Source organism: Pantherophis guttatus, chromosome 4 (assembly GCF_059756535.1).
Source record: "Pantherophis guttatus breed Tessera chromosome 4, ASM5975653v1, whole genome shotgun sequence".
Lineage (NCBI taxonomy): Eukaryota > Metazoa > Chordata > Lepidosauria > Squamata > Colubridae > Pantherophis > Pantherophis guttatus.
In genome coordinates this window covers 31,074,522-31,100,783 of record NC_142066.1, presented here as the reverse complement: position 1 = coordinate 31,100,783, position 26,262 = coordinate 31,074,522, and the positions used below count along the sequence as shown (strand labels likewise).

Below are 26,262 nucleotides of genomic sequence, written 5' to 3'. Positions count from 1 at the left end.
AGTGGTGAAATCTAAAAATTGTTATTACCGGTTCTGTGGGTGTGGCTTGGTGGGGGGGGGTAATGGTTGGGCATGGCCAACTTTATTTTTTTTACTTTTAAAAGCATTTTTTCTACAACCTCTTCGGCGAAGAGGTTGTAAAAAATGCTTTTAAAAGGCTCTGGCGATCCCAACTGAGTTGCCTGATCAGAAGAGGCTTTTTTAAAAAGCCTCTGCCGATCAGGCAACTCAGCTTGGATCATCAGAAGCATTTAAAAGAAAAAAACCCTTTTTTTCTTTTAAGTGCCTCTGACGATCCAAGCTGAGTTGCCTGATTGGCAGAGGTTTTTTAAAAAGCCTCTGTCGATCAGGCAACTCAGCTTGGATTGTCGGAGGCATTTAAAAGAAAAAAACCCTTTGACAATCCCAGCTGAGCCGTGCGATCATCAGAGGCTTTTTTTTTTACTTTTAAAAGCATTTTTTGGCCGAAGAGGTTGTAGAAAAAATGCTTTTAAAAGTAAAAAAAAAAGCCTCTGATGATTGTGCGGCTCAGCTAGGCATGTGGGGGGGGCGGGCAAGGATTTTTGCTACCGGTTCTCCCAACCACCTGCCTCCATCACTAGTGGATCGGGTGATCCGGTCCAAACCGGGAGCATTTCACCCCTGATTTGGACCCGTTTCCCACAGAAAAGAAAACACCGGGAGCCACAAAACCTGGGTGGGCATGGCCAACTCAACATCACTCCCGCCCAGTCACATGACACACACACACCCACGCCTACCTGGGTTTTGTGGCTCTGGGTGTTTTCTGTGGGAAACGGGTCTCTCTTTCTTTCCCTCCCTCTCTCATTTTTCTCTTTTTCATCTCCCTCGCTTGCTCCCTTTCTTTTCTTTTTCCTTTTTCTCTCCCCTTCTCTCTCTTATTTCCCTCATTTCCCTCTCATTCTCTCTCTCTAGGTCTCTCATTTCTGTGTCCCTCTCCCTCTCCCCGTCTCTCTCTCATTTCTTTTTCCTCTCTCTCACTCTCCCTCCATCATTTTCTCATTTCTCTCTTTTTCCCTTTCTCTCTCTCTCATCTCTCTCTCTCTTTCCCCCCTCTTTCTCTCTCTCTCTCTCCCTCTCTCTGGTGTGTGTGTGTGTGTGTGTGTGTGTGTGTGTGTGTGTGTGTTCCCTCTTGGACCATTTCCAAAAACAGGCAAGGGTTGGGGTTGGGTTTTTTGGGTTTTTTTGCTGATGTTCTTCTTTAGGTGCTTTTTACCATATGATTTAAATCAAGAGTCAGACGCCGCTGCTCTCACTGCCTCCATGGCCTGCTCGCTGCTTTCACAGCGCCTTGCACAGCAGACTTAAATTTAGTGCGCTTCACAATGGGGGCGACGGTGTCCGCTCCTCCTCCTGGAGCCCATTACGACGCGGAGCATCGGCCGCAGCTGGGCCGGGCCAGTGTCTCGGAGCGGAGAGAAAGTCGCGGGTCTCCCCAAGTGACCGAGGTGCACACAGCACCAAGAAGCACTGGAAGAAGTGCCCGCGAGATGAGAGGCAAGTACAGGGACGCTTCCCTCCCGCTCTGGAATATGGAGCGAGTCTCCATCCACGCCGTTGCCCTTACTTTCTCAGGCCACGTGAGGAGTGACTGGGAGGAGAGGGTGAGGGGAGGGCGAGGGGCAGGACCAGCCAGCTGGCAGGGAGCCTCAGCAGGGGGATGAAAGAGCCGCATGCGGCTCAGGAGCCGCACATTGCTGACATCTGTTCTAATCCAATTCCCTGCTCAAGCAGGAGACCTTATACCATTTCAGATAGGTGGCTGTCCAGTCTCTTCTTAAAACCCTCCAGTGATGAAGTACCTACTGGTTAATTGCCCTCACTGCTAGGAAGTTTCTCCTTAATTCCAGTTAGCTTCTCTCCCTGATTAGTTTCCATCCATTGTTTCTTGTCTTGCCTTCTGGTGCTTTGGAAAATAAATTCACCCCCTGCTCTTTGTGGCAGCCCCTCAAGTACTGGAATACTGCTATCATGTCACCCCTAGTCCTTCTTTTCTCTAGACTGGTCATACCCAATTCCTGCAACCGTCCTCTATATGTTTTATCTCCAGGCTTTTAATCATCTTAGTTGTATATCATAATACATTTCTGAAGGTTAGCTCTACTCAAGTGTAGCGAAAGTGTGTGATGTATTAAAAGAACAGATTTACTATACTATAGTCCGAAGAGAATCAGCTGCCACTTTTTATTATATATGTGCAACTTACTATCTAGGTTGAGGTTTTATACCTATCAAAAGTAACACAGGTTTCAGTGTGCTTCTAAGTGTATTTATAGAAAGAGGTACCATACTGAGCACAACATGGGAATTTGCAGTATTAAGATGGTAACCATGTCTGTCCTGTATAAGATTTCTGGAAAATTTACTATATCTTTAAATGTTACATTTATTTTTTTGAAGAAAATAGAGAGAGATTTCTGGTTTCATTTTGTTTTCTGTTCCAACACAGAGGATTTTCTTGCTTACCCCCACAAAGCTTTTTCAACTAGTTGAGAGTTGAGTCTTGGACCAGTGTGATGTAATCATAGCTATCAACTACCCTCTGCCAAGTCTCAAGAGGCATTTCCTACATAAACCCACCCAAAGTGATCTATACTCAGGACATTTTAGGCTTAAGAATTATAGAGCTGGAAATGAAACACTTTGGCTACCGCTTCGTCCACTGTCCACTCTCAGTCACATACTGTAAAATGAGAAAAGATAGTCCTCAACTTATAACAGTTCATCCATTTGGAGTTACAATGCCACTGAAAATAGTGATTTAGGACCATTTTTCACACTTCTGAACATTGCAGCATCTCCAGTGGTCACGTGATCAAAATTTGGATGTTTGGCAAGTGACTCATATTTATGACAATTGCAATGTCCTGAAGTCATGTGATCATCTTTTGCGATGTTCTGACAAACAAAGTCAATGGGGAAGCCAGGTTCACTTAATAACCGAGTTACTAACTTAACAACTGCAGTGATTCACTTAACAACTGTGGCAAGAAAAGTCGTAAAATGGGGCAAAATTTATTTAACAATGTCTTGCTTAGTAACAAAAAATTTGGGTTCCACTGCAGTTATAAGTCGAAGACTATCTGTAGAATTGTTCTCTTGCATTGTTTCACAATCACCATCAAACTGAAGAATGTCCTGCTTGTGTTAAAAGGAATTCATTATTTAATGGCTCTCAGAATCTTTGCCCCAGCAGAGTAATAGAAATGCAATGAATTTTGCAGATTTGATCAGGCACCTTAAAATATTTTTTTTCCTTTAAATCTTTGAGTATCATGTTCCCTGGCCCTTCACCCATCCCAGTCCAATCAGATGAAGCTAGAGGGTGTTATGGATGTCTTCTCCAATTTCATTATGGAAACTGAAGAACAACTCCTCTAGAAGAGTTGTATTATTAGATTAAAGAAGACCACAGTAACATTAACCATTCTCTTATTAAACTGCAAATGTGTAGCCAAATGCAACCTAATTATAGGTTTTCAGGCAGTGTGTCTTACTCATTTAATTTTTATCTACTCCACTTCCAGGATTCAATGTCAATCATTTAGATATTGCCCCTCGATACGCCAGTATCTTGATGGGCATCTCCAATGGTGTGGGGACCCTGTCAGGTATGGTGTGCCCACTCATTGTTGGAGCAATGACTAAACATAAGGTAAGAAATGGTTTCTAAAGAGTGGAATGTTTTTATGCATCTATGTGTGTCCTTACAATTCTTATTTTTGTGCAAATAAGGCTTATCGTATGTAAAGTGCTTCCCCATTTCCGCTTTAGTATGACTCAAAATGAACAGATAACATGTTTGAATATTTGCTTTTGTCTCATCCTCATCTCATGAGTTAGACAGGCTTAAGTTATTCTTAGTTGTACTAAGCATGTCCAATACATCAGATATCATCACCTGTTATTTTGGATGGACATCAGGTGACTTGCAGTATCTGCAAGCAGAGGTAATAGTTGCTGGATAAGGACCGGCACTAGAATAATAAATTTCATGCTTGTTTAATTCTGCAGGGTGCTTGGTGCTCTCTGAGCTTGGTGGTTTTCTTGCAGATGTTTCATTACCAAACTAGATAACCCCATCAGTGCTAGTGATATTACCTAGTTTGGTAATGAAACATCTGTAAGAAAACCACCAAGCTCAGAGAATATCAAGGACCCCACAGTTCAACCCTGAGCTACATATATTCTCTATTGTTTAATTCTCTGCTGCCTCAAGAATGGACTTTAATTCAACAGTAGACCTTAAGACCTTTAAATAGATACGTAGAGAGGTTATGATGTAGTTCATACATTAATGTTGTCATAAGGTAGTTTACATGGCTTTGTTATGTAGAACTAATTTATTTATTTATTATTTTATTGTTTATTAAATTTATTTTATTTAGTTATTGTTTTATTTATTTCTAAAAAACTAAATCTTTTGCTATAGTGGTTAATTTCAAGAAGTTTTGTCTAGGCAGAAGGTGATTGAAAACCTCAGTACTATATTCAGTTTTTTCCTCTCATATTGTTATCCACAATGATGCTTAACTAAATTCAACAGGGATTAGACATCCTTTCTTTGTCAAAGAATACTTACTTGCTTACCAGAATACTTATCAGAATATAAATCTGGTATTCACAGAACCTGGCAGATATTCAGCCATATTGTCGCTTGTTTGCTTTTGGCTTAACAAATTAGGTATAGTCAGTTATTGTTCTTTGTAAATTACTAAATCGGATTTAACAAGATATAGCTGTCCTTTTTATTCGACTTTTCCTGATTTTATGAAATCCTGGTAGTTTGTCATAAAAATCATCAGGAGAGCATTGGTTTGTTGAATAATGTAACAGTTTAATATATCAATTCAATTTTCTAGCCTCTAAGTAACTATATTTCTTAGCAGTTTATTATTAATAGAGTATTTTACTTTGTAGATCTTTTTACATTTCTATTGATTGCATGCATTCTTCTTTAGCTCACTTTATTTCTGTTTTATTTATATTTTTAAGTACTTGTAAAAATAACTTTTACTACTCCTTTTAATTTTTTGCATGTTATAACTTTTGATATGAAGCTGTACAAAATATTGGTCAATGACTGAAATACAGGTTGGAACAACTGAGTATGTAAATTTAGCTAACTATGTTTTATTCAATTGCCCATGGTTAAATAACTTACAATGAATCAAGTCTACAGTTTCAATCTTGCAACATTATTGGATTTGTTCTAATGTCAACCTGTGTTGACACCCCTGGGTTTTGGAAGTACCAAAACCTGTGAAGAGTTCTGGAGCATTTGAATGTTTACATGCTGTCTTGTATTGTTCTAGTGGAGCCTGACCATGGCTGAACTCAAAGAAACTTCAGTAGGGTAAGACTTGGTTAGAACGTGAATGTGAAACTACAAGAAATCCCAGGAGTGTAGGCAAAATTGGAAAGTAAATCAAAATAAAACTCTGCCTCAAAGCAAAGATGAGCTAATTCTGCATTATGTTCAAGAAAACCAGGATATGGGCTTGATTTAGCAATCTGACCAACAACATTGCTTACTCTCTACACAATTTCCATGAACCTGAAGGCCCCAGCTGGTTTAGCAACTTCTGCAATATTCAATTCTGCAAACTGCAAACCAGGCAAAAATTTAGACCACACTCACTCGAGTACTTCTAGAAACATTTAAGGGGTGCCACTGTACCTTGTTTTTGAAATCCTGAGTTTTTAACTTTCTTTTACTTTCTGACTATTTATATCTAAATATATACATATATCGTTATAGAAATTACCAGTTCTACTTGATTATAAGTAACCTCATCCTTTTCATTTTCAAGGCAGTGGCATATGCAACAATGACCTGTTCTATTCTATTAATAATTATTAGTAAGAAAGGAGGATTTTCAAGAAATTGAATATTTCTTTTGTGCGGAGAATTTCCAGTGTTCTGCCATAGGTTGAAGAATATGGGTGTGGGATATCCCTCAAATAAGTTCTGAATGATGGATCTTTTACATTTTCCACAGACACGAGAAGAATGGCAATATGTTTTCCTCATTGCCTCTCTAGTACATTATGGTGGTGTCATCTTCTACGGGATTTTTGCTTCTGGGGAGAAGCAGCCCTGGGCTGAGCCAGAAGAATTGACTGAAGAGAAATGTGGCTTCATCAACGAGGATGAATTAGCTGACGAGGAAGATGAAGCAGCCCGCATGGGAGCAGGGGCAGGCAGTGGTGGCTATGGGGCCACCAAAAGTACCAGTTTTGCCAATGGAGGTTGGACAGCTGACTGGGACAAAAAGGAGGAATATATACAGGAGCCTGGGAAAGATTCCTATATGTATGGCGTGCCAGAACAACGAGACTTGTCATAGAGAATCCCATCCTCCACCCTCATGTGATGATGGGACCTTAGTTACAATCCATTGGAGTGAGGAGAAGGCTTCTTGTTCAGCCTTCTTCTCTATCTTCCATTACTTTACCATCCTGTCCTACAACCTCCATCCCATTTCTGGTGTGTTGGCAATCAGTGTCTGGTTGAAAACCAGTGTCTGGTTGACCTATTAAAAATTGCCCTTCCCAGCGATCTGCTACACCTCAGTAATGATCCACAGGCACTTACTTTCAAGTGCTTTATTTTACCCTTCCTTGTCTACAGGCCACTGTATCTTCACACTGTACATTCCTATTGAAGGCTGATGCTCCTTGAACCAAGGGGTTGAGTTAAATTCCACACACCCATTGCTCCTGATTCTACCCAACAGTCCTTGACTGAAAAGCTTTGGGATCACAGCAAAAACACTGCAACATCCTCTATCGAGTATGAAATGAAAACATAGCTTATGAATAGATCACACCCTTCATATTCATAAGATCCCAGGTTCAATCCCGAAGCCAAGTGGACCATAGGAAAAAAGTTGATATTTTGGTTTCCCTTCAGGACTTCTCATAATTAGGAAGTGGCTTGGCACCAACTCCAGCTTTTTAGTCTCTTACTTGGGTAGCCTTGTTCTGCATCTAATCTTTTGCCTTAGACCCTTCTGATTCTTAGAAATAAATTAGACCTGTTTCCCTCAACATCTTATGCCTTTAGTACCTATGCACCAACCATCATCCTGAACTGAAGATGGGGGAAGCCATTACAGTGGCCCTTAGGATAAATGCTTGCTCCCATATTTTAAAAAATAGCCCATTTTTCTGCTGTAATCTATAGGCCCATGATGGCAAACATATGGCACTTGGGCCAGAGGTGGCATGGAGAGCCCTCTTTGTGGGCACGTGTGCCATCGCCAGCTGCTCATCTGCTTTCTGGTACACCAGCTGGTTCTCGCAGACCGGCTAGCTGGTCTTCGCAGGCGCTGGAGTGCCAGAAAATGGCCAGAAAATAGCTCAAAAAATGGCCCGTTTTCAGGCTGTTTTTGGCCCAAAAAACAGCCTGAAAATGCCCAAAAAAGAGCCTGAAAAAAACTGAAAAATGGCCTGAAAACAGCCCCAAAAACGGCCAAAAAACAGACATGAGTGCACCAGCCAGCTGGTCTTTGGGTTTCCAGTGCTCTGGTGTGCATAAAGACCAGCTGGCCAGCGTGCATGCACACTGGAAATCCAAAGACCAGCTGGCACTCTGCCCCGTGCGCACATGCACCCACCTTCCGGTTTGGGCACTCAGTGCCGAAAAAGTTCGCCATCACAGCTATAGGCCTTCAAAATGCACCCAGGCATTCCCAAATATTGTATTATGCATTTCAGCATTTTTTTTTTCCTGAGCTGTAAATGATTTTTATGCTTAATGGGTTGATATTTTCTTACTGTGTACTGTAAATCACTTTCTGTGTAACAATATCAAACTACCGTATTTTTCGGAGCATAAGACACAACTTAGTTTTTGGGGAGGAAAATAGGGGAAAAAAATTCTGCCTACCAGGTATTCATCTGGCTAGTCCTTAGCCTGGTCAACTTCAGCACATTAGTTTTCTCGCTGGTTTTGAGGTTGGGGCGTCAGCTTCAGCACATTAGTTCGCTTGCTGATTTTGAGGTTGGGGCTAGTTGGGGCTAAAAAACAGCTTCTAAAGCACAGCTGATCATCGGAGGGAGCAACAATTAGAAAAGCAGGCAAAGCATTGCAGATCACTTCCCTCTTGTTGGGGCTGTAAAACAGCTTCAAAAGCACAGCTAATCCTCAGAAGGAGCTCCAGTGACTAAAGCAGGCAAAGCACGGAAGGGGTAAGAGAAGGCAGCAGTTGTTCTGGGTAGCCATTTTGGGCACCGTGCGGGGGTTACATTCAGAGTATAAGACACACCCAAATTTTCAGCCTCTTTTAGGAGGAAAAAAAGTGTGTCTTATACTCCGAAAAATACGGTATCTCTCTCTCTCTCTCTCTCTCTCTCTCTCTCTCTCTCTCTCTCTCTCTCTCTCTCTCTCTCTCTCTCTCTTTCTCCCTGTCCCCGTCCCCCCCACCCAATTCTTGGTAGCTTTAAAAATATCCAGTACTTGTTGGCTATATTCTCTCCCTGCCCAATCCACCTCTTGGAATTTCCTCATATTGTTTTGTTGCAGTTTTTTTTTAATAATGTATAGCATTTCAGACTTATTTAATGCACTTTACATTCAAACGATAAAAATCTAAGCTTTCTTCAACACCCAAAACTTCAGATGGCAATATTATAGTCTATTTTAAAGAATAATTGTATTAAAAATTGCAACTTCATCAATAAAAACAAATACCAACTAAAAAAGAAAAATAGGAAAAATAGGAAAAGAAAGAATATAGTAAAGAAAAAGAAAAGAAATATATAAAGAAAAACTTAGCACCTTCTCTTAAAATACAACAAATGATCTCTTCTTCCCATATCCCATCTCTTATGTATAAACAATATTTTTAGAATCTCATTATTTCAGTCTCAATCAGAAAAAAATCCATTAAGAATAACCAGAGTTAACAACATATTTATTTTTTTAGCCTTGATCAAATAAGCCAACTTTATATTCCTTCCTTGAATTCTAAATAATCTTAATCTTTTATCCCTTCAAATAATGTTGTCCCTCCAAATTTTTTTCTTTTTCTTCCATCTCTTCTCAAAAAAGTCCTCAAAGCTTTAAGAAGATTCTTTTATAAATCTAATATGGGAAGATTATCCCAGTCACTCTCTTGCTTTGTTATTTATATATCCCCTCTAATTATTATCGGCTTCTTTTGTATGTTCAGCATAGCGTCATTTTCTATATAATTTTTGAAGCTTTTAAATTCACTTTCAGATCAGTCTCAGTCTGATAAAACTAGTTCCTCTACCATAACATATTTTAAACTATCTGCCTACAGAGGCAGAAACTCTTAATATTAACTTCGGGATCCATTGTTCAAAAATATCCTTCAATAAGTAAAATATTAAAAATTTTGCTTCATTATGTAAATGAAATTTAAATGATCTTATTTAATTGTAACATTTAGTTCCTTCTGTTGCCCTCTAGTGTAAACTTCAGTCTTTTTTTTTTATAATTCAAAACCAAAAGTATTTTCCTACATGAAGGATTCTTATAATTAAGTCCAAAATCTTATTTCGAATCCATCTGGATCCCTAGTCCATTTGTAATTTTCTAAAAATCAAAATTTTAATCATAATTTTGCTATTTATTTTAGAAAAATAGTCCTTGTTTTGTATTACAAGTTTGTTATAGAACTTGTATTTAAAACTTCTTTCACTATGAATTGAAGGAAACTCATCAGTTATTGTAAAACCTGTTAATCCAGGTTCCTAATAGATGGAAACTAGTTAACAAGCAATTTCCAAAAGTAATTAGAAAAGGAAGTACTCAAACCCTGTTTCCTTAAAGGCATTGACAAATGGGTTGAACAAGGAAGGTATTCCCTTGTCTCTAAACCCACTGGAGCCCTCTATATTGCAGTCTCCTCACAAGAAAGCAATTGCCTGGACTGGAGCATTTATAGGCTGTCATTTCTTCGTCCAGAGAAAAATTACAAAGAGCTGGTTTACTCACTGGCTCTTCATTGTACTGTAGTTGTCAATTCTTTTGCCATTTCTTCCCCAGAAGGCAACATTATATTCTAAAACCCTAAAGCATTTCAGAGCAGAACAGAACAGAATAATAGAGTTGGAAGGGATTTTGGAGGTTTTCTAGTCCCACCTACTGCTCAAGCAGGAGACCCTAATATTATTTCAGACAAGTCTCTTCTTAAACCCCCCAGTGATGGAGCATCCACAACTTCTGAAGGCAAGCCATTCCACTGCTTAATTGTTTTCATTAGAAAATTTCTCTGTAGTTCTAGATTGCTTCTCTCCTTGATTAGTTTTCATCCATTGTTTATGCTTTCTGGTGCTTTCAAAAAATAGGCACTTTAAAGGCTAACCCAGTGTTATCCCTTAAGCGTTTATTTATCACTGTCATTCCATCAGATAGATTATAGTTTTTATAACTACTTGTTCTCTTTCATGAAACTAGCATAGTCCCTTCAGATAATTTGAGCATATTGTTTCTCCCAGATTCTTATTTTAACCAGCCACATATTTACACTATACTTTAACAGCAAATATTAAAAAGCTTCCAATTCACTTGTGAATAGGTATTAAATATTCCCAATCATGTTATATCATTTAGATTAGACTGTTGCTTTCAATCCTATGGGCTTCTCTTAAACAAACCTATTATACTTGAGCTGTTTCCTTCTCCATGCATGTAAAAACCTCTCCTTACAACAATCTTATATGATGAATTTAGAGTGAGAAATACAATCATGGAGAACTAGCTTCAAGTCTCCATTCAAGTATGGAAACTCACTGGGTGAATCTGGATCAGCCGTTTCCAGCTGAACCTCCCTCAAACAATTGTGGCAGGGATAAAAACAGGAGTACCCTTGGCCATTGTACGTTACTTTCAGTTTCCTGAGGAAAAGTGGGGTGTAACTGGGGATTTGAATGAGGTCTAATTAGCCAAACTCAGTTAAACACATTGTACATCACACTATACCAGTTCTTAAAAAACATGATCCCTATTTGAAATCTTTGGTCAGTCTGCAGATGTAGCACTGATGCAGTAAGAGCTTATATTAATTGACATTGCAAACTCTTAACTAACTCTTTGGAGGTGCAACAGAGGATGGTGATCAAATGAATTTGGGAGGTTATACCACTTTCCTTCTGCCATCATGGCCTCTAGTAAAGCACAAGGAATTGTCACATTGCTTTCCTATCCCATTAGGGAAATATACAAATATATATATATTTAATTTTTGTAGCACAATTAATCAGAATTATCCTAAATGTTGCTTTGGGGTATGAAAAACCTGGATTATTTTGAGAATGCTTCTGTATATAATAGTCTTCAGGATTGATTTAAAAATAAGAATAATTTTATTGTGGCCTACCTCACAAGGTTCTTGTGAATGAAAAAGGATTGTAAAGCACTCTGCACTCTTATGCAAAGGATTACTATGATTATCACATTGAGGACAGAAGAGGAGATAGTACTCCATCCCATAACACACATACACATAATGCAAAATATACATAAATTAGATTACCAGAACTAGGTTGCAAAAATTTTGAAAACCACTAGGTGATCATAACCACTAGGTGAAAAACTTTGGTAATGGCTAGAAAACCATTTGGGGTTTTCTCCTTTGCTGCCACCTAGTGACTCTGAGTAATTTTGCAGCCCAGATGTAATCCTACACATAAACATACCAGCTTTTCATCAGAAATCGTTTTACAATAAAGCATTACGTTTGTTTGGAAAGTTTTCAGGCAACTTCATACCACACATACTGTTTTTTTGCAATTTCACAAAAGCTATTCCAACTATAACAAAAAGATGGACGGTGTTCATCAAGCCCTCCTCCTCTCCTCTCTTTTAAACTCTCAATTCTCCCTCCTGCTGCTCTCCAGTAGTTTCTCTGTGGGTTGGTTGGTTGGTCTATCTGGTGTTTGCTCTATACATGTAGCTTCCCTCATTGGATAATCCCCCTCCCTCAAGTTGGAAAGAAATATCTTGTTCTTGTGTAAATATATAAATATTATTTATGAAACTGAAAATGGTTTGGAAAAGAATGTGTTGACTTGGGTGCTGGAATATGTCTTTTATTCTCTCTTTTCAACCATAGAGTTGTTTCCTACATTGTGGGAATTCCCACATAGCCAGCCTGACTTAATTCACCAATCCAAACTTCCTCTAATATATCTTCTCTTATTAAGATGTATCTATTCCACCTTCCTAGATTCCAAAAATAGTTGCAATGCAAACAGAAAAGGACTTCTGGTGGAAGATGAATGCAACATGATTGCAATGGGAACTCAACAAGTGGTAGTTGTATTTATTTATTCACAATATTTTTATATCACTGCCAGAATCGATGACCTCTTCTAGGTTTTGTTGTTTCCCATCAGTAGAGTCTTATACTCACTTGCCTAGTCATAATTATTTTTGTATTAATGCATTTCCCTTAAATATGGCCAGCCAGTCTGGCTGGATTAGGGAACTCTTCTTTGCTAACAAGAAGCCTGAATCTCTGCCACCAAATCTTGCCCTGATGTCACTTCTAACACTACCGGTAGTAAGATTCAAAACTTAAAATGAATCAAAGGGGTTTCTGCTGAGGTACCTACATGTAAGAGGACTGAATTTCGAATCAATCACTCCTAGAGGAGCAGCTTGCTTTAAGACAGGTGGGTGAGGGACAGACAAGTTCATTTCCAGATGCTCCTACTCAAAACTTGCTGATTCCTTGTGGTCAAATATTATTTTAAAGGGAAAGATATAAGCCAGGTTGTTTCCTCTACTGCTCCCCCATCTCTAGTGTTGGCAACATATGCAGGCTGGTGTGACATAGGAAAGGGCACAGAGTTTACACGTGGGTGGCCAGCTGCAGTACGATTAATCCAGGAATAGACAGTTGGCCGAAGGATTAGAAGGGATGGGTGGGGAACAGAAGGTAAGACTCAGGACAGCATTACAGAAGAGAAAGGAAATGTTGAAAATAAACTACAGATAGTCCTTGATTTACGACCATAATTGAGCCCACAATTTATGTTGTTAAGCAAGACAGTTGTTAAATGAGTTTTGCCCCGTTTTACAACTTTTCTTGCCACAGTTGTTAAGTCGATCAGTTGTTAAGCTAGTAACATGATTTTTTTTTTTTTTAATTTGATTTATATGCCGCCCTTCTCCAGAGACTCAGGGCGGCTTACAATGCGTTAATGTATTGCGTTACAATGATTGTTAAGTGAATTCGGCTTCGCCATTGACTTTGCTTGTGAGAGGTCTCAAAAAGTGATTACATGACTTTGAGACACTGCAACTGTCATAAATATGAGTCAGTTGCCAAGTGTCCAAATTCGTGTGACCATAGGGATATTGCAATGGTTGTGTAAAAATCATAAGTCCCTTTTTTCAGTGCTGTTGTAAATTCAAGCAGTCCCTAAATGATTGGTTGTAAATTGAGAACTACCTGTAGTCTATAGCAGCAGTCCTCAACCTTTCCGGCTCTGCAGTCTGGTGGCAGCGGGTGGAGAAGGGATGGTTTCACGCATATGTGTGCCATTTGCACAAATGCAGCTTTGCATGCTCAGAGGTTTGCCTGTTGACTGTGTGCCCCGGTTCCCAATGGACCATGGCCCAGTAAACATCTTCATTTTCAGCTCCTCTTAAAAAGACAGAAGAGAGAAAGAATGAGAGAATGTACATGTGTGCTTGTACTTAGGCTGGTACAAATAATCCTCAACCTACAGCCACAGTTGGGACTAGAATTTCCATCGCTATGTAATGTGGTTAAGTGAGTCATCATATGACAACATCTGATTTCATGACCCTTTTTGCTGTGGGTGTTAAGCGAATCTGGATTTGCTTATTGACTTTGCTTGTTGGAACCTCCTGGGAAGGTCACAAATGGTGATCATGAGACCCTGGGACATTTCAACCATCGTATAAACATGCACCAAGCACCTGAATCATGATCACATGACTGCGTGGACACTGTGATGGTCATAAGTGCCAGAACTGGTTGTAAGTCACTTTTTTCAGTTGTAATTTCAATTACTAAATTAATGGTCTTAAATTGAAGACTATCTGTATTTGCGCCAGCAAGACTGTAACCTGTATGCTGCAAGGAACCTCAGGAAACAGCAAACTAAAGAGAATGGTTGTAATCTGCAAAGGAGATTTCACATCCCAGAATGGATCCCATCATATCCCAGGAGCCTAGCAGGATCTATATGTTGCTGATTCCACATTAAGAACTCCTAGCCTAACAATCCCTAGGTTCCCCCATGCTTTGTGGCTGGTAGCAGTGGTGGTATTCAGCCAATTCACACCTATTCGGGAGAACCGGTTGTTGGAAGAAATCTTATTTTGTTTTTTCCACTTTATGGGGCTAATCCTGTAAGGAAGGCAGGAAGGAAACATTCTGGTGGTGTTTCTAGCCTAATCTTTATTGCCCTGCTTACAGAAACTGCCTCTCTGGTTAACTCTTATTACATTGTAACAGCTAAGGTGAAGTTCCCATCAACATGAGTGACATTGAGTTGGCCATGCCCACACAGTCACATGACCACTGAGCCATGCCTACCCAGCTGGTCATTAGGGCAAAGAACCAGTTGTTAAATTATTTGAATCCCACCACTGGCTAGTAGCTTCAAAATCTTACCTGCCTACCGATTCCAATAACACCTCCCCAAATAAGATGGGAGCAGCTACACACTTTATCCGTCATGACTGGCAGTACACAAAATAGCAATTAATGCTGGAGACATCAGTCTGAAAAAGAAAAACCAAGGACAGCATAATGATACCTGGAATAAAATTGAAAATCTCAGAACATTCTCATTATATTATAAATTAGGCTCTAGGCAGGGCCGGATTTAGATGAAAAGAGGCCCTAGGCTATTCCACTTATGAGGCCCTTTCACCTATAGTGAAAGTGTAATTTTAATTTTGCTAACAATTTGAATGTAGGCCCCTCTTGATCTTGAGGCCCTAGGCTGAAGCCTAGTTAGCCTATAGGAAAATCCGGCCCTGGCTCTAGGTCTCTACAGAGGAATTATTGAGTCTGTCATCTGCACCTCTATAACTGTCTAGTTTGGTTCTTCAATCCAACAAGACAGACACAGATTTCAGAGGATAATTAGAACTACAGAAAAAACAATTACTACAACCTGCCTTCCATTGAGGACCTGTATACTGCACGAGTCAAAAAGAGGGCTGTGAAAATATTTACAGACCCCTCGCATCCTGGATATAAACTGTTTCAACTCCTACCCTCAAAACGATGCTATAGAGCACTGCACACCAGAACAACTAGACACAAGAACAGTTTTTTCCTGAACGCTATCACTCTGCTAAACAAATAATTCCCTCAACACTATCAAAGTAGTTACTAAGTCTGCATTGCTATTAATCTTCTCATCGTTCCTATCACCCATCTCCTCCCACTTATGACTGTATGACTGTAACCTTATTGCTGATATCCTTGCGATTTATATTGATTGTTTCCTAATGTGATTTGATTGCTTATTTGTTCCCTATGACTATCATTAAGTGTTGTAAGTGTTGTATCTTATGATTCTTGACGAATGCATCTTTTCTTTTATGTATATCGAGAACATATGCACCAAGACAAATTCCTTGTGTGTCCAATCGCACTTGGCCAATAAAGAATTCTATTGTATTCTTGACGAATGCATCTTTTCTTTTATGTATATCGAGAACGTATGCACCAAGACAAATTCCTTGTGTGTCCAATCACACTTGGCCAATAAAGAATCTATTGTATTCAATTCTATCCTCTTCAAGCGGTATCAACAGAGAGTTTACCTTAGCCTTTGTAAGCCAAGATCAAGTGCAAAAGGGAAATCAGATTTAAAGGGGACACTAAGCAGTGGAAAGGGAAATGGTAGCTCAGTGGCTAAGACACTGAGCTTATCGATTGAAAGGTCGGCAATTCAGCGGTTCAAAGCCCTAGTGCTGCGTAACGGGGTGAGCTCCCGTTACTTGTTCCAGCTTCTGCCAACCTAGCAGTTCAAAAACACATAAAAATGCAAGTAGAAAAATAGGGGCTACTTTTGGTGGGAAGGTAACAGCGTTCCATGCGCCTTTGGCATTTAATCATGCTGGCCACATAATCACGGAGATATCTTCGGATAGCACTGGCTCTTCAGCTTTGAAACGGAGATGAGCACCGCCCCCTAGAGTTGGTAACGACTATGTGTGAGGGGAACCTTTACCTTTACCTTAAGCAGTGGAAAGAAGGGACCAAGAGTTGTCAGAACCAAGGACTAAATTGGCTGGTCCAGGGAGGCAAGGAATCAGGCATGACAAGTAAGTCAAAGAGAAATGGAGATCCAGGAATCTAATTTCGCAGAACATTATTTACTCACAAGTGATTCTTGATTACCTATAACTTCTAGCATTCTGTATTTTATTGTGTCACTTACTAGGGAATCAAAAAAGTTCTGAAAGGACAAGGTCTCAGCTGATGGCTTCTGCTCAAACTCCCAACCAAGAGAGACTTAAATAGGGAGCAAGGGATCCTCACATAGCCCATTTTCTTCTTCCTCCAATAAGGATTCACCCAAGAAAGTTACCTTAGTCTCTTAATTGACTTCCTTCTAAGGAAAAAAAGGGCTTCCAGTGATATGAGTTACAAGAAGTTACACGGACAGACAAAAATAATACAAGTGAGCAAAACAAAAAAATTATGGAAAAGGTGAGCAGCAGTTAAAGTGTTGGATCCATGATGGGATCATAGTCTCAATGGTGTTTTTTCAAGAGGCAACTGGACTTTCTTGGTTTTGCTTTCTCAACCTCAGGTGACCGTGAGGTCACAGATAAACCTCCAAGTGGCCTCAATGACCCTCTAAAAGGATGCAAATGACCAGCTGTCTGCAAGGAATATAAATCCTTCCATTCCCCACCATCCAGTCAGAGCTGAAGCTCCTTGGATGAGAAGCAAAATGTCTTCAAAGAAAAACCAAGAAAGTCCAGTTGCCTCCTGAAAAAGCATCTTTTGAGACTATGATCTAATCGTGGATCCAACGCTTTGTTGCATTCATCCTGGTGGGCTTCTCATGAGTAGTCCAGATTAGAGAAAGCACAAGGACAGGTGTTTCTCGTGATGAGAGAGCAGCGAACAAAAGCCTGCCATCTCTTTTATTAGTTATCAAAATACAGTGTCATCAGAAGGCGTTATTATGGCTACACATCTCATATTACATGCATGAAGAAGAAAAGCATCCATATATTCTCCATATAGGTTTCACATTCTACCAATTACAGTAAATCACGTGAATTCTAGGAAAGCGATACTTAAGGTAAAACAAAACTTAACTCTAGCTATGTTATCATATTTGGCTTTGTTCCCAGCATATTCCTCTGCTAGGCCGAGAGGCCCTGTTACCAGAGATCTACCTCAGTTGTCAGGAATGTTCTACAAGGAGATATCTCTGCTATGCAGGCAAACACAGCCTCCAATCTAAATAGGGCCCCTCCAATGGTCATGTAGCTGAACCCGCTTTTCATAGTCAGATTATTTCGGTGCTAAATTCCATACACGTGTCCAACCAATTAAACTGGTCTATACATGTATTATGGCCACCTGATTCCCACACGCTTTAACTGCTGCTCACCTTTGTGTTGTGTTTGTGAAACATTTGTGTTAGGTCCGAAACTACGTAGGTCGGGTTGAACTTCCAAAGGAGAAGCGGAATATAAATATAACAAATAATTGAAAGACCTTTCTCAACGTGGCAGCTCCACGTACTATTTCTGCCCTGAGTTCAAGCTCTCTTCCGGTGAGTCCTTTACCGCCCAAAGAGCCTAACTTATTCTTGTACTATTTCCTGTCAAGTTTTGAATTTTTAGTCTTCCAACGGAACTTTCAACTGCCTAGGAAAGACGACGTTCACCATAGAGAAGAAAAAAATTATAGAGCGGCGCCATTTCCAGACCCTTGACGGAAGTAGACTGCTGTCTTTACTGGTAGTACCGGCTTCGCACCTCTGTGGTCTTTCCATTTTAGGCGTCCACGTCATATCCGCCCCTGTGGTTCTTAACATTTCTTAAACCGGCCGGAAAAGGCAACCCCGTGGATGTGAGGGGGTGGAGTCTTTTCCCCTGCGGCCGCTGAGGAATCGCCATGACGGAGCCGAAGGTGCGGGGCTGTTGAGCTCCTTTTTTTGTTTTATTCCCGGTTGGAGCGGGGCAGATGGGCGGGCGGCAAGGCTTGAACGGCGTCCGTTTTAATCCCCTGCCGGGTTTCCCGGCGATTGTCGGGATAGAAGGGAGAGGGATCACGTGGAGGTGATCTGGGCCTGGAGGGGGAGGGGGCGAGGGAACGGATGGGAGAGAACGTGGCTGGGGATGAATTAGACTCCCGCCCTGCAGCATTTACTTTTACGTTTCTTTCCTTCATGGCAAACTGTAAATCCCCTCCACGGTTTGGCCTGATTTGGTATTTAAAGAAGGCTAAATGTTACCCGCTTGACCGGCATAGGCACGTGTCGTTTCCTCCTGAAGGCGACAAGAGAAACTTGGGTTAATGGTGCACTTAGAGGCATCAGCCAGGCGGCCAAGATTTCTCCACACCTTAGACTTAAGTTGCTGGCGTCGCCATCCAGCAGCATAGCCGAAGCTGGGGGGTGGGGGGGGGGGAGAGAATATGATGCTTTTTAATTGAGTGCATCGGGAAAGATTAGAAACGGGAAAGCTTCTTTTCTAGTATCAGTAGAATAATTTGTGGTTTCCACGAGCTGGGGTGTGAAGCAAGAACAAATCGATGAAATCCAGACGTGCTGTGAGAAGGAGATTTTATTCTCCAGAACAAAAGGCTCTGACCTCATTGTATGCTGATCGGCAGATCAGAAGGCTGCTAAAAAAGGGGGGGGGAGAGATCAGGCTTTTTTAACTCCCAACACTATTATTCCTCCCCTCCCTGTTTTTTTCAGTTTCAATTGAGGCTTAAAGTTGTATGCCCGCTGAATGTGCCCCACTTGCTGAATACCAGTAAACTGGGTTTTTTATGCATAGCTATAAGCTTTATTTTCTACTAAGTTGATGATTGTACATACCTGACTCTATTACAGAATTGCTCAGTTGTGATAGCTAGGTAGAAAGGTAGAATGAGAAAGAAAAGTGAATGCAGAATAGAGAGAAAACTGCCGAAAAAAAGAGGCTTAGTTTTGTAGGAAAGTGTTAAGGCTGTGAAAGATGCTGTATACTTTTGGAAAAATGGAGCCAAATTCCCATGCTGTGAAATCACTGTGGTTTGATTAGAGCATTTGTTTAGATCCTAGAAATATTCCTTTATATATGTCAATAAGCATCATTTAAAAGCTTCTCTTTTCCAGGTATTGGTGATTGATGGACGTGGCCATTTGCTGGGTCGCCTTGCAGCCATTGTGGCTAAGCAAGTGTTGCTGGGTAAGGTTTGATTTGTGTAGGGGAAAATTGTGTCGCTCATCCCAATGTATGGAGGGCATATTATATCTTGACGAGGATGAGGCAAGGCAACGACTTTACTAACAATATATGGAGATGCTTCTTGATATTTGCATCTTGCAAATATTGAAGCAAATTCAGAGATTATTTGTATTTTTTTCTGAGAATAACTAAAGGAAAATATTTTTTAAACATAATTTTGGTATTTTGATAGAAGTCTCCATCTAGAAAAGTTCATACTCTTTTGCCTACTCCAGGTATATAGGATTCTACTTCCTTAAAGTCCTTGGCCTTAAAATAGGGTGCATTTTGAAGCATATTATAATTTTTGTATTGATTTAGATTTTTAGTCTGATATGTCCCTGGCTAATCATTATGTGTGCAGTTTTCTATACTACCAGGTAGTTTTACTGGAAGTTAAAAAGTATCCTTAAAGTCAAGGTCAGTTCCTGGAAACTGTGGAGTTGTCCATACATTTTCTTGAAGCTATATGGAAGAAATTTGTCCTTATTTTCTTCCAGGGTGCCCTTTCAGTTTTCCAATTTGCCCTTCAGAATTGGGATTTTATGGTGGTGTCTGTTATGCAAAGTACTAGCCTGTTCAACCCAATTCTGTGTTTAAATTCGCTCAAGTTTAGCTAGGTTTTACCAACCATTCTTACATGAACTACCATAATTTATTCATCTGTAGATTGAAAAGAGCAACAAAAACGTGATATGGTAGACTTCTGATGATACTAGCTTACAATTTGTAACATACTAGACATCACTTTGAAACGTTTATGTCCAATCTATATTCCATGTCAGAGGACATACTCTAAGTTTACTTTCCTTTTCCTTCAGGGCGTAAAGTTGTGGTTGTGCGATGTGAAGGGATTAACATATCGGGCAACTTCTACCGCAACAAATGTAAGTAAAACTGAGGCTTCCAAACCTATCAAAATAATTTGGGGAAGACAATTTTTCCAAGTTACCCAAAAGCTAGGAAAGCAAATTACTTAGCTTTGGCAATTAGGGCCAGTTGTAATGTTAAAGCATGTGTTTCTTTAAATCAGTGACCCAGGATCTAGAATAATCATGTTTTCCTTAAAGTTAGTTTTGCTTTGACATAAAAGTGGCAAGACTCTACAATCTTGAGACCTAGCAGTAGCAGTTTCAAAGGCTTTGGAGTAAATATTTAAAGTCCCTGAGGCTCCAAGGGAAAAAAAGCATCAGCAAAAAGAATGAATAAGCTTCTGGGAAAGGACAGATTGTTATTGGTCATTTGTTCTTCCAGAAAATGCAGTATAATCATATTGGCAAGCTTTGCATATGGAAACTGCCTCCCTCCTTTCCTTCCTTCCTTGCATTTTAATTAATACTTGGCAACACAGCTAGGGAGCAACATGTAGAAGTGCCAGTAACTCATCTTAAAATCTTCGTGGCAGAATTCTAATCATTTTGCATTGTTGAACTGTATAAGCTGTATAGATTGGTGCTTTATTAATGTCTTTTCACTGCAGAGAAGCTTGAGGAAAATGTAGGGGTAGGTAGGAAAACAATCTTAATACTGGAGGCTGCCCTTCCAAACTCTCTTTGGGAGCTTTGACTGACATGTCAGTTTGGTATAGATACATTGCATCAAGATTTGGATGCTTTGAAATAATAATTTCCCCATTGTGCACAAAAGAAGATAAGAACGGATGGCACAAAGTAAGAATGCGATGCAATAAATATCAAGAATGGTGTCTATGAGAAGTGGTCTGTGATGATGCCTTACCACCTTTAATTCGAGTGTCATGGCCATGAGACAACTCTACATGCACTACCATCTGAGACCACCAGCCTGTTCTTACAGCCTTCTTTGCTCTGTAACCATCCATACAATATGCATAGACCCTGAAGGAGTAGGAGAACTGCCAGCACCACTTCCTTTTTTCCATGTTGAATTTAAGGCATTGTGGCACCCAGTTGCTTGGGATGAGGAGTACGGTGTAGGGAAAATGTATTCATAAACAATTCCTTTATTCCATATAGACAATCTCGGCCAGGGCCTAGTGAAAGAGTCATGTTTTAAAAAGTCTTTCCTAGATGGCAACAGGCTTGATCCATGTAGATTTTAGGGGAAAAGGGGTTTGAACACTACAGTCCAGGTGCAGCAACAGGACTAATATATTTCTGAGGCCCCACAAAATGATGTAATTTTAACAAGGGGACTGGGAGCATTCCCATTGTACCAGAGCTAAGAAGATGAACAGATATAACTGGAGAGAGGACTGTCCCACAGATAACTGTGCCAGGGAAGGCTTTTTCATCGCTGACCAATGAATTCTACCTGGAGACCAATTAGCAATCAGTGCAGCTTGTAAAGGAGTTATCGATGCACCCATTGCCATATTAATATGTTTAATAATAAAGAGTCTTAAGAATAAAGCGGGGATTCCAAATCCATACATCTGACATTTACACACGAACCTGACAGTTTTCTTGGGAAATTGGGAAGTTCCTGTATTCTGAAGGTAACTCTTCATAACTGTAGTAGATGATTTTGTTTGTCAGTATGGAAATTTGATTTCTCCATTTAGGAACTAAGTACGTCAATGAGCTGTGTCATCTATGAGGTTCAGCTCACACTAATCTTTCTGATCTGGTGTAAGCCCTGTCTCTGTTTTTCTATTCTTCCAGTGAAATACCTTGCTTTCCTCCGCAAGCGTATGAACACCAACCCATCCCGTGGCCCATATCACTTCCGTGCTCCCAGTCGAATCTTCTGGAGAACAGTTCGAGGTGAGTGTTATTTTCACCTCGAAAACAGAAGTGATCCCCTAAAAAGATTAAATTAGTTTTTCAAAATACTTGCATATGTTTGAGGAATATGTGATTCGGTACTTAGTGGGAGTCCACATATGCATTTTTGTGAGTGTGTTTTGAACAAGGTTAGCATTCCTTAGCCCGTTCTTTCCAGATTATGATCAATGCCCCTGTGGTCTGGCAGTTACAACAGTTGTAATTCAAAGCACTTGAAGGGTCCAGACTAGCAAAGACTGTTAAATTTGGGGTGGGGTAAAGTAGTTCTAATCCAGGTTACTTTCGCTTATGTTTGCTCAGTAATCGCATTTAGTCCTGCTTCATTCTGCTCAGCATTGCAGATATTATTTGATTAATTAAGAGGGAGCTGTTTACATTTGCTTATATATTGTAAGAGATTAGAGGGTCTCTGCTAACCCTGTACACTTTTCCAATTTTTCCCCCTTGCTCCACTAGGAATGCTCCCTCACAAAACCAAACGTGGTCAGGCTGCCTTAGAGAGGCTGAAGGTTTTTGATGGCATCCCTCCACCTTATGATAAGGTAACTTCCTGATGTGGAAGATAAATTATCTTTACTCCTTGGCTTCCTATTCTGTCAGTGATGTTATTCTTTTTTACCTACATTGTTTGACTTGAGATGTGAGAAAAGAACCCTAGGACTGAGGCAGATCAGAGCACCCCAGTGTTGCTCAGAGCTGCTTTCGTTGTGCAAGTATTGTTAATGGCATATTTTCTCTTGCAGCGCAAGAGAATGGTTGTCCCAGCTGCTCTGAAAGTGGTCCGCCTCAAACCCACACGCAAGGTAATGTTTGTTATTTTTAAGAATTAACAATAGGGATTTAGGACATTATTTCTTTGATTAACAATCCATTGCCATTAAATTCTAAATTAAGGAAGACCTCTAGCTTCCTATGTTAAGTTTGCAAATATGTTTTCAGAAGCTCCTTTTCTCTGGCTAAAAGAATTGAGATAAGAAAAGGTGATCTGAGGGATTGGAAACCCATTGATGGTATCAGGCAAGAAAGTTGACATTACTTGGATGTCCATTCAGATCAGTTTTCGGCCAGAAAACGTAGCAATAGCACTTACATACCACTTCACAGTGCTTTACAGCCCTCTCTAAGCAGTTTACAGAGTCAGCATATTGCCCCCAACAACCTGGGTCCTCATTTTACCGACCTGGGAAGGAGGGAAGGCTAAATCAAACTTGAGCCGGTCAGGATCGAACTCCTGGCTGTGGGCAGAGTCAGCCTGCAATAGTTCATTCTGATCACTGCACCACCACGGCTCTTATAATAGTAGGGGCTCTTATGGTATTTTCTCCCACAGCATCACTGTTAGATTGGTGCCGATTGGGAATCTTGGCCTTACTAGCTAGCTGAGGGATAATCTACTACATTTGTTAAGGATACTGATTTAAGTAGGTCTGTGATGATGACATTCCACCATAGTTCGAGTTTCAAGACCATGAGACAACGTTTCATGCACTACCATCTGAGACCTGCCTTTAGTAATACATTCTATGAGATTTTGAGGGCGTTGGCTTTCTGGGTTAGCAAGTCTGCCTTATGGAGAACAAGAATTCTGATTCTGCTGAGGTAGCCATGCTAGTTGGAGGTCCAATCAATTGAGATTAGCATTATCCCATTAGCATTAATGGGAATATCTGGGAAAATGAAATTTAGCCAAAATAGAAGGTGTAAAATTTGATACTGGGACTGGTTATAAAATGCTGCTTTTTTCTTCCACGCAGTTTGCTTATTTGGGCCGCCTTGCCCATGAGGTTGGGTGGAAGTACCAAGCCATCACAGCCACTCTGGAAGAGAAGCGCAAAGAGAAGGCCAAGGTTCATTATACCAAGAAGAAACAGCTTATGGTGAGTTAACCTTAGCTTATAATTGTAGTCAGGGGTATCAAACTCGCGGCCTGCAGGCCAGATGTGTCACATGCTGGCTTCACTCCCACCCGGTTTAGTGAAGGGGGGAAAAGGTCCCGATACGTCACGTGACACCGCTGTAATGATGCAAGTTTGACATCCCTGTTCTAGACCAACCCTGATCCACGGCATGCCAGAAACCAGGCCACACAAACAAGTGAAGCCACATTTGCAGGATGTAGGCAGCACACGAAACCACGCCCCTCCTGATTACAGCAAAATCTCTTGACAGAACCGGTCCCTGGTGCCCCAAAGGTTGTGGGCTGCTGATCTAGAGTAGCCTTAGCAGAGAGATGGCTTTCTCTTTTCCCCGCTCCAAATCTTGTATATCAAAGGCTGAGGGGAGAAATGCTCATGCTTGGAAGTCCCAGGACATGTAAATTAAAAATGAAGGGGAAGAGCTTTAGATTTTTTACCAAGGGAAACTATTAATTATCCAGTGGGTGGTAAAGAAGGAAATGATAAAGGGAATCTGAACTATTCTGTGACTGATTTCCCTGACAGTTTGCCTAAGTAAGTTGTGTAATTGACATTGGATTTCTACCATTTAGCGCTTGCCTGCCTGCTAATATCTCGTTGCTATACTGAATCCCTCTTTTTCTTTCTCCTTTTTAGAAACTCCGAAAGCAAGCAGAGAAAAATGTGGAGAACAAGATTTCTAAATACACAGATGTCCTGAAACATTATGGTATCTTGATTTAAATGAGGGTCTATGGTTCAGTTCACAATAAATAATACAATTTACAGACTTGTGGTGTTATGTTTTAAGTTTTATTATTCTTCAAAGGAGTATTTCAAGTACTTTTTCTCTTAGCAATGGCTTCAGTTGATGGGAATGAATATAGGTAGTCTTGACCTCTGACCACAATGGAGCCCAAAGTTTCAGTGGCTAAGTGAAACATTTTCTAAATGAGTTTTGCTCCATTTTACGACTTTTCTTGCCATAGTTGTTACGTGAATCATTGCAGGTGTTAAATTAGTAACACAGGTGTTAAGTAAATCTGGCTTCCCCATAGACTTCGCTTGTCAGAAGGTCTCAAAAGGGGATTACATGACCATGGGACGCTGCAACTGTCTAAGAGTCAATTGCCAAGTGTCTGAATTTTGATCACATGACCATGGGGATACTGCAATGATCATAAGTGTGGGAAATGGTCATAAGGGACTTTTTTTTAGTGCTGTTATAACTTTGAATGGTCTTGTAAGCCGAGGACTACCTGTATTTGATTTTCTGAGAGCTAGATTTTTTAGATTTATTTTCAAGGAAGCAGATGGTATGGGTGTCTATTCTCTAAACTAGTGATTTTCAAAGTGTGGGTCCTCAGCAACTCAAGAGTAAAATTAAAATTCTTTTGCAAAGTACATTAAATGCTGATAATGCTTTCATTTTGTGGGTATAGGAGCTGCATATCCGAACCACAGAAGCCAGGCTCCAAATAAATTTTTATAGATGAATAACCCCATGAAGTTAGCTATCATTCAAACTGCTGCCGCCAGCAGTATTATGTATTATTTCTTAGTTATCGATTTAAGTAGCTCGATAAAAGCTTCCACCTGGTTTTCCTTTTCACCAAATGCATGGAGGTACTATACCAGGGGTGTCAAACTCAATTTCATTTAGGGCCACATCAGGATTGGGTTTGACCTCGGAGGACCTTGTGGGGAGTGGCCATGGCCATGGGCGTGACACAGGACCGCACCTCCACTGACATGGTTTTATAAATTTATAAAAATAGGAAGGCATACATTTCTGTGATTTTGTTTTTTTAATATTTGATCATCTTATGAGAGAGATCAGATCAAGAAACTGACTCCATAGGAAGGTAGAACTATAAATTATTGACATAGGCTATAGTAGCAGAATCCTGCAAGCCTGAAAGGTAAAATATTTTACTTTTCCTCCCTTTTATAACCTGAGTCAAGGACGGCCTCCTGGAGCACTCTGGAGGCCCCGTTTTGGGCCTGGAAGGCCTCCTGCAGCACTCCGGGCCATTGCTATTTCCAGACCAGCCCCATGAGCCAGATCTAAGCACCCTATAGGCTAGATCCTGTGGGCCTTGAGTTTGATACCCCTGTATTATACCATCTTATGCTATCTACCTAA

The 26,262-nt window shown here is 40.3% G+C and overlaps 2 protein-coding genes, 1 long non-coding RNA gene and 3 other non-coding genes across 6 annotated transcripts in view; 5 read left to right on the top strand and 1 right to left on the bottom strand.

Annotated features, from left to right (window-relative positions):
• The window catches only part of SLC17A7 (solute carrier family 17 member 7), a 60,074-nt gene extending 52,768 nt beyond the window's left edge, over nt 1-7,306 (top strand). The window contains exons 11-12 of the mRNA XM_034423262.3: nt 3,549-3,676; nt 6,024-7,306. Of these exons, the coding sequence (XP_034279153.1) occupies nt 3,549-3,676; nt 6,024-6,371 (476 nt within the window). The 3' untranslated portion in view covers nt 6,372-7,306. The remainder of the gene's footprint in view (nt 1-3,548; nt 3,677-6,023) is intronic.
• A 2,738-nt stretch (nt 7,307-10,044) lies between these two features.
• On the bottom strand, nt 10,045-18,025 carry LOC117669113 (uncharacterized). The gene is made up of 3 exons (XR_009622838.2): nt 17,626-18,025; nt 14,649-14,758; nt 10,045-13,649 (listed from the first exon to the last, which is right to left on the bottom strand). It is a non-coding gene; the product is annotated as an uncharacterized LOC117669113 (long non-coding RNA).
• On the top strand, nt 18,020-24,906 carry RPL13A (ribosomal protein L13a). Its single transcript, XM_034423270.2, has 8 exons — nt 18,020-18,149; nt 19,345-19,417; nt 20,278-20,343; nt 22,099-22,200; nt 22,678-22,763; nt 22,965-23,024; nt 23,976-24,098; nt 24,774-24,906. The coding sequence occupies exons 1-8, from the start codon at nt 18,135-18,137 to the stop codon at nt 24,858-24,860; spliced, it is 612 nt and encodes a 203-aa protein (XP_034279161.1). The 5' UTR covers nt 18,020-18,134; the 3' UTR covers nt 24,861-24,906.
• On the top strand, nt 21,172-21,255 carry LOC117669185 (small nucleolar RNA Z195/SNORD33/SNORD32 family). The gene has a single exon (XR_004592387.1). It is a non-coding gene; the product is annotated as a small nucleolar RNA Z195/SNORD33/SNORD32 family (small nucleolar RNA).
• On the top strand, nt 22,813-22,892 carry LOC117669187 (small nucleolar RNA SNORD34). The gene has a single exon (XR_004592389.1). It is a non-coding gene; the product is annotated as a small nucleolar RNA SNORD34 (small nucleolar RNA).
• Nucleotides 23,644-23,726, top strand: LOC117669186 (small nucleolar RNA Z195/SNORD33/SNORD32 family). The gene has a single exon (XR_004592388.1). It is a non-coding gene; the product is annotated as a small nucleolar RNA Z195/SNORD33/SNORD32 family (small nucleolar RNA).
• Nucleotides 24,907-26,262: the final 1,356 nt, after the last annotated feature.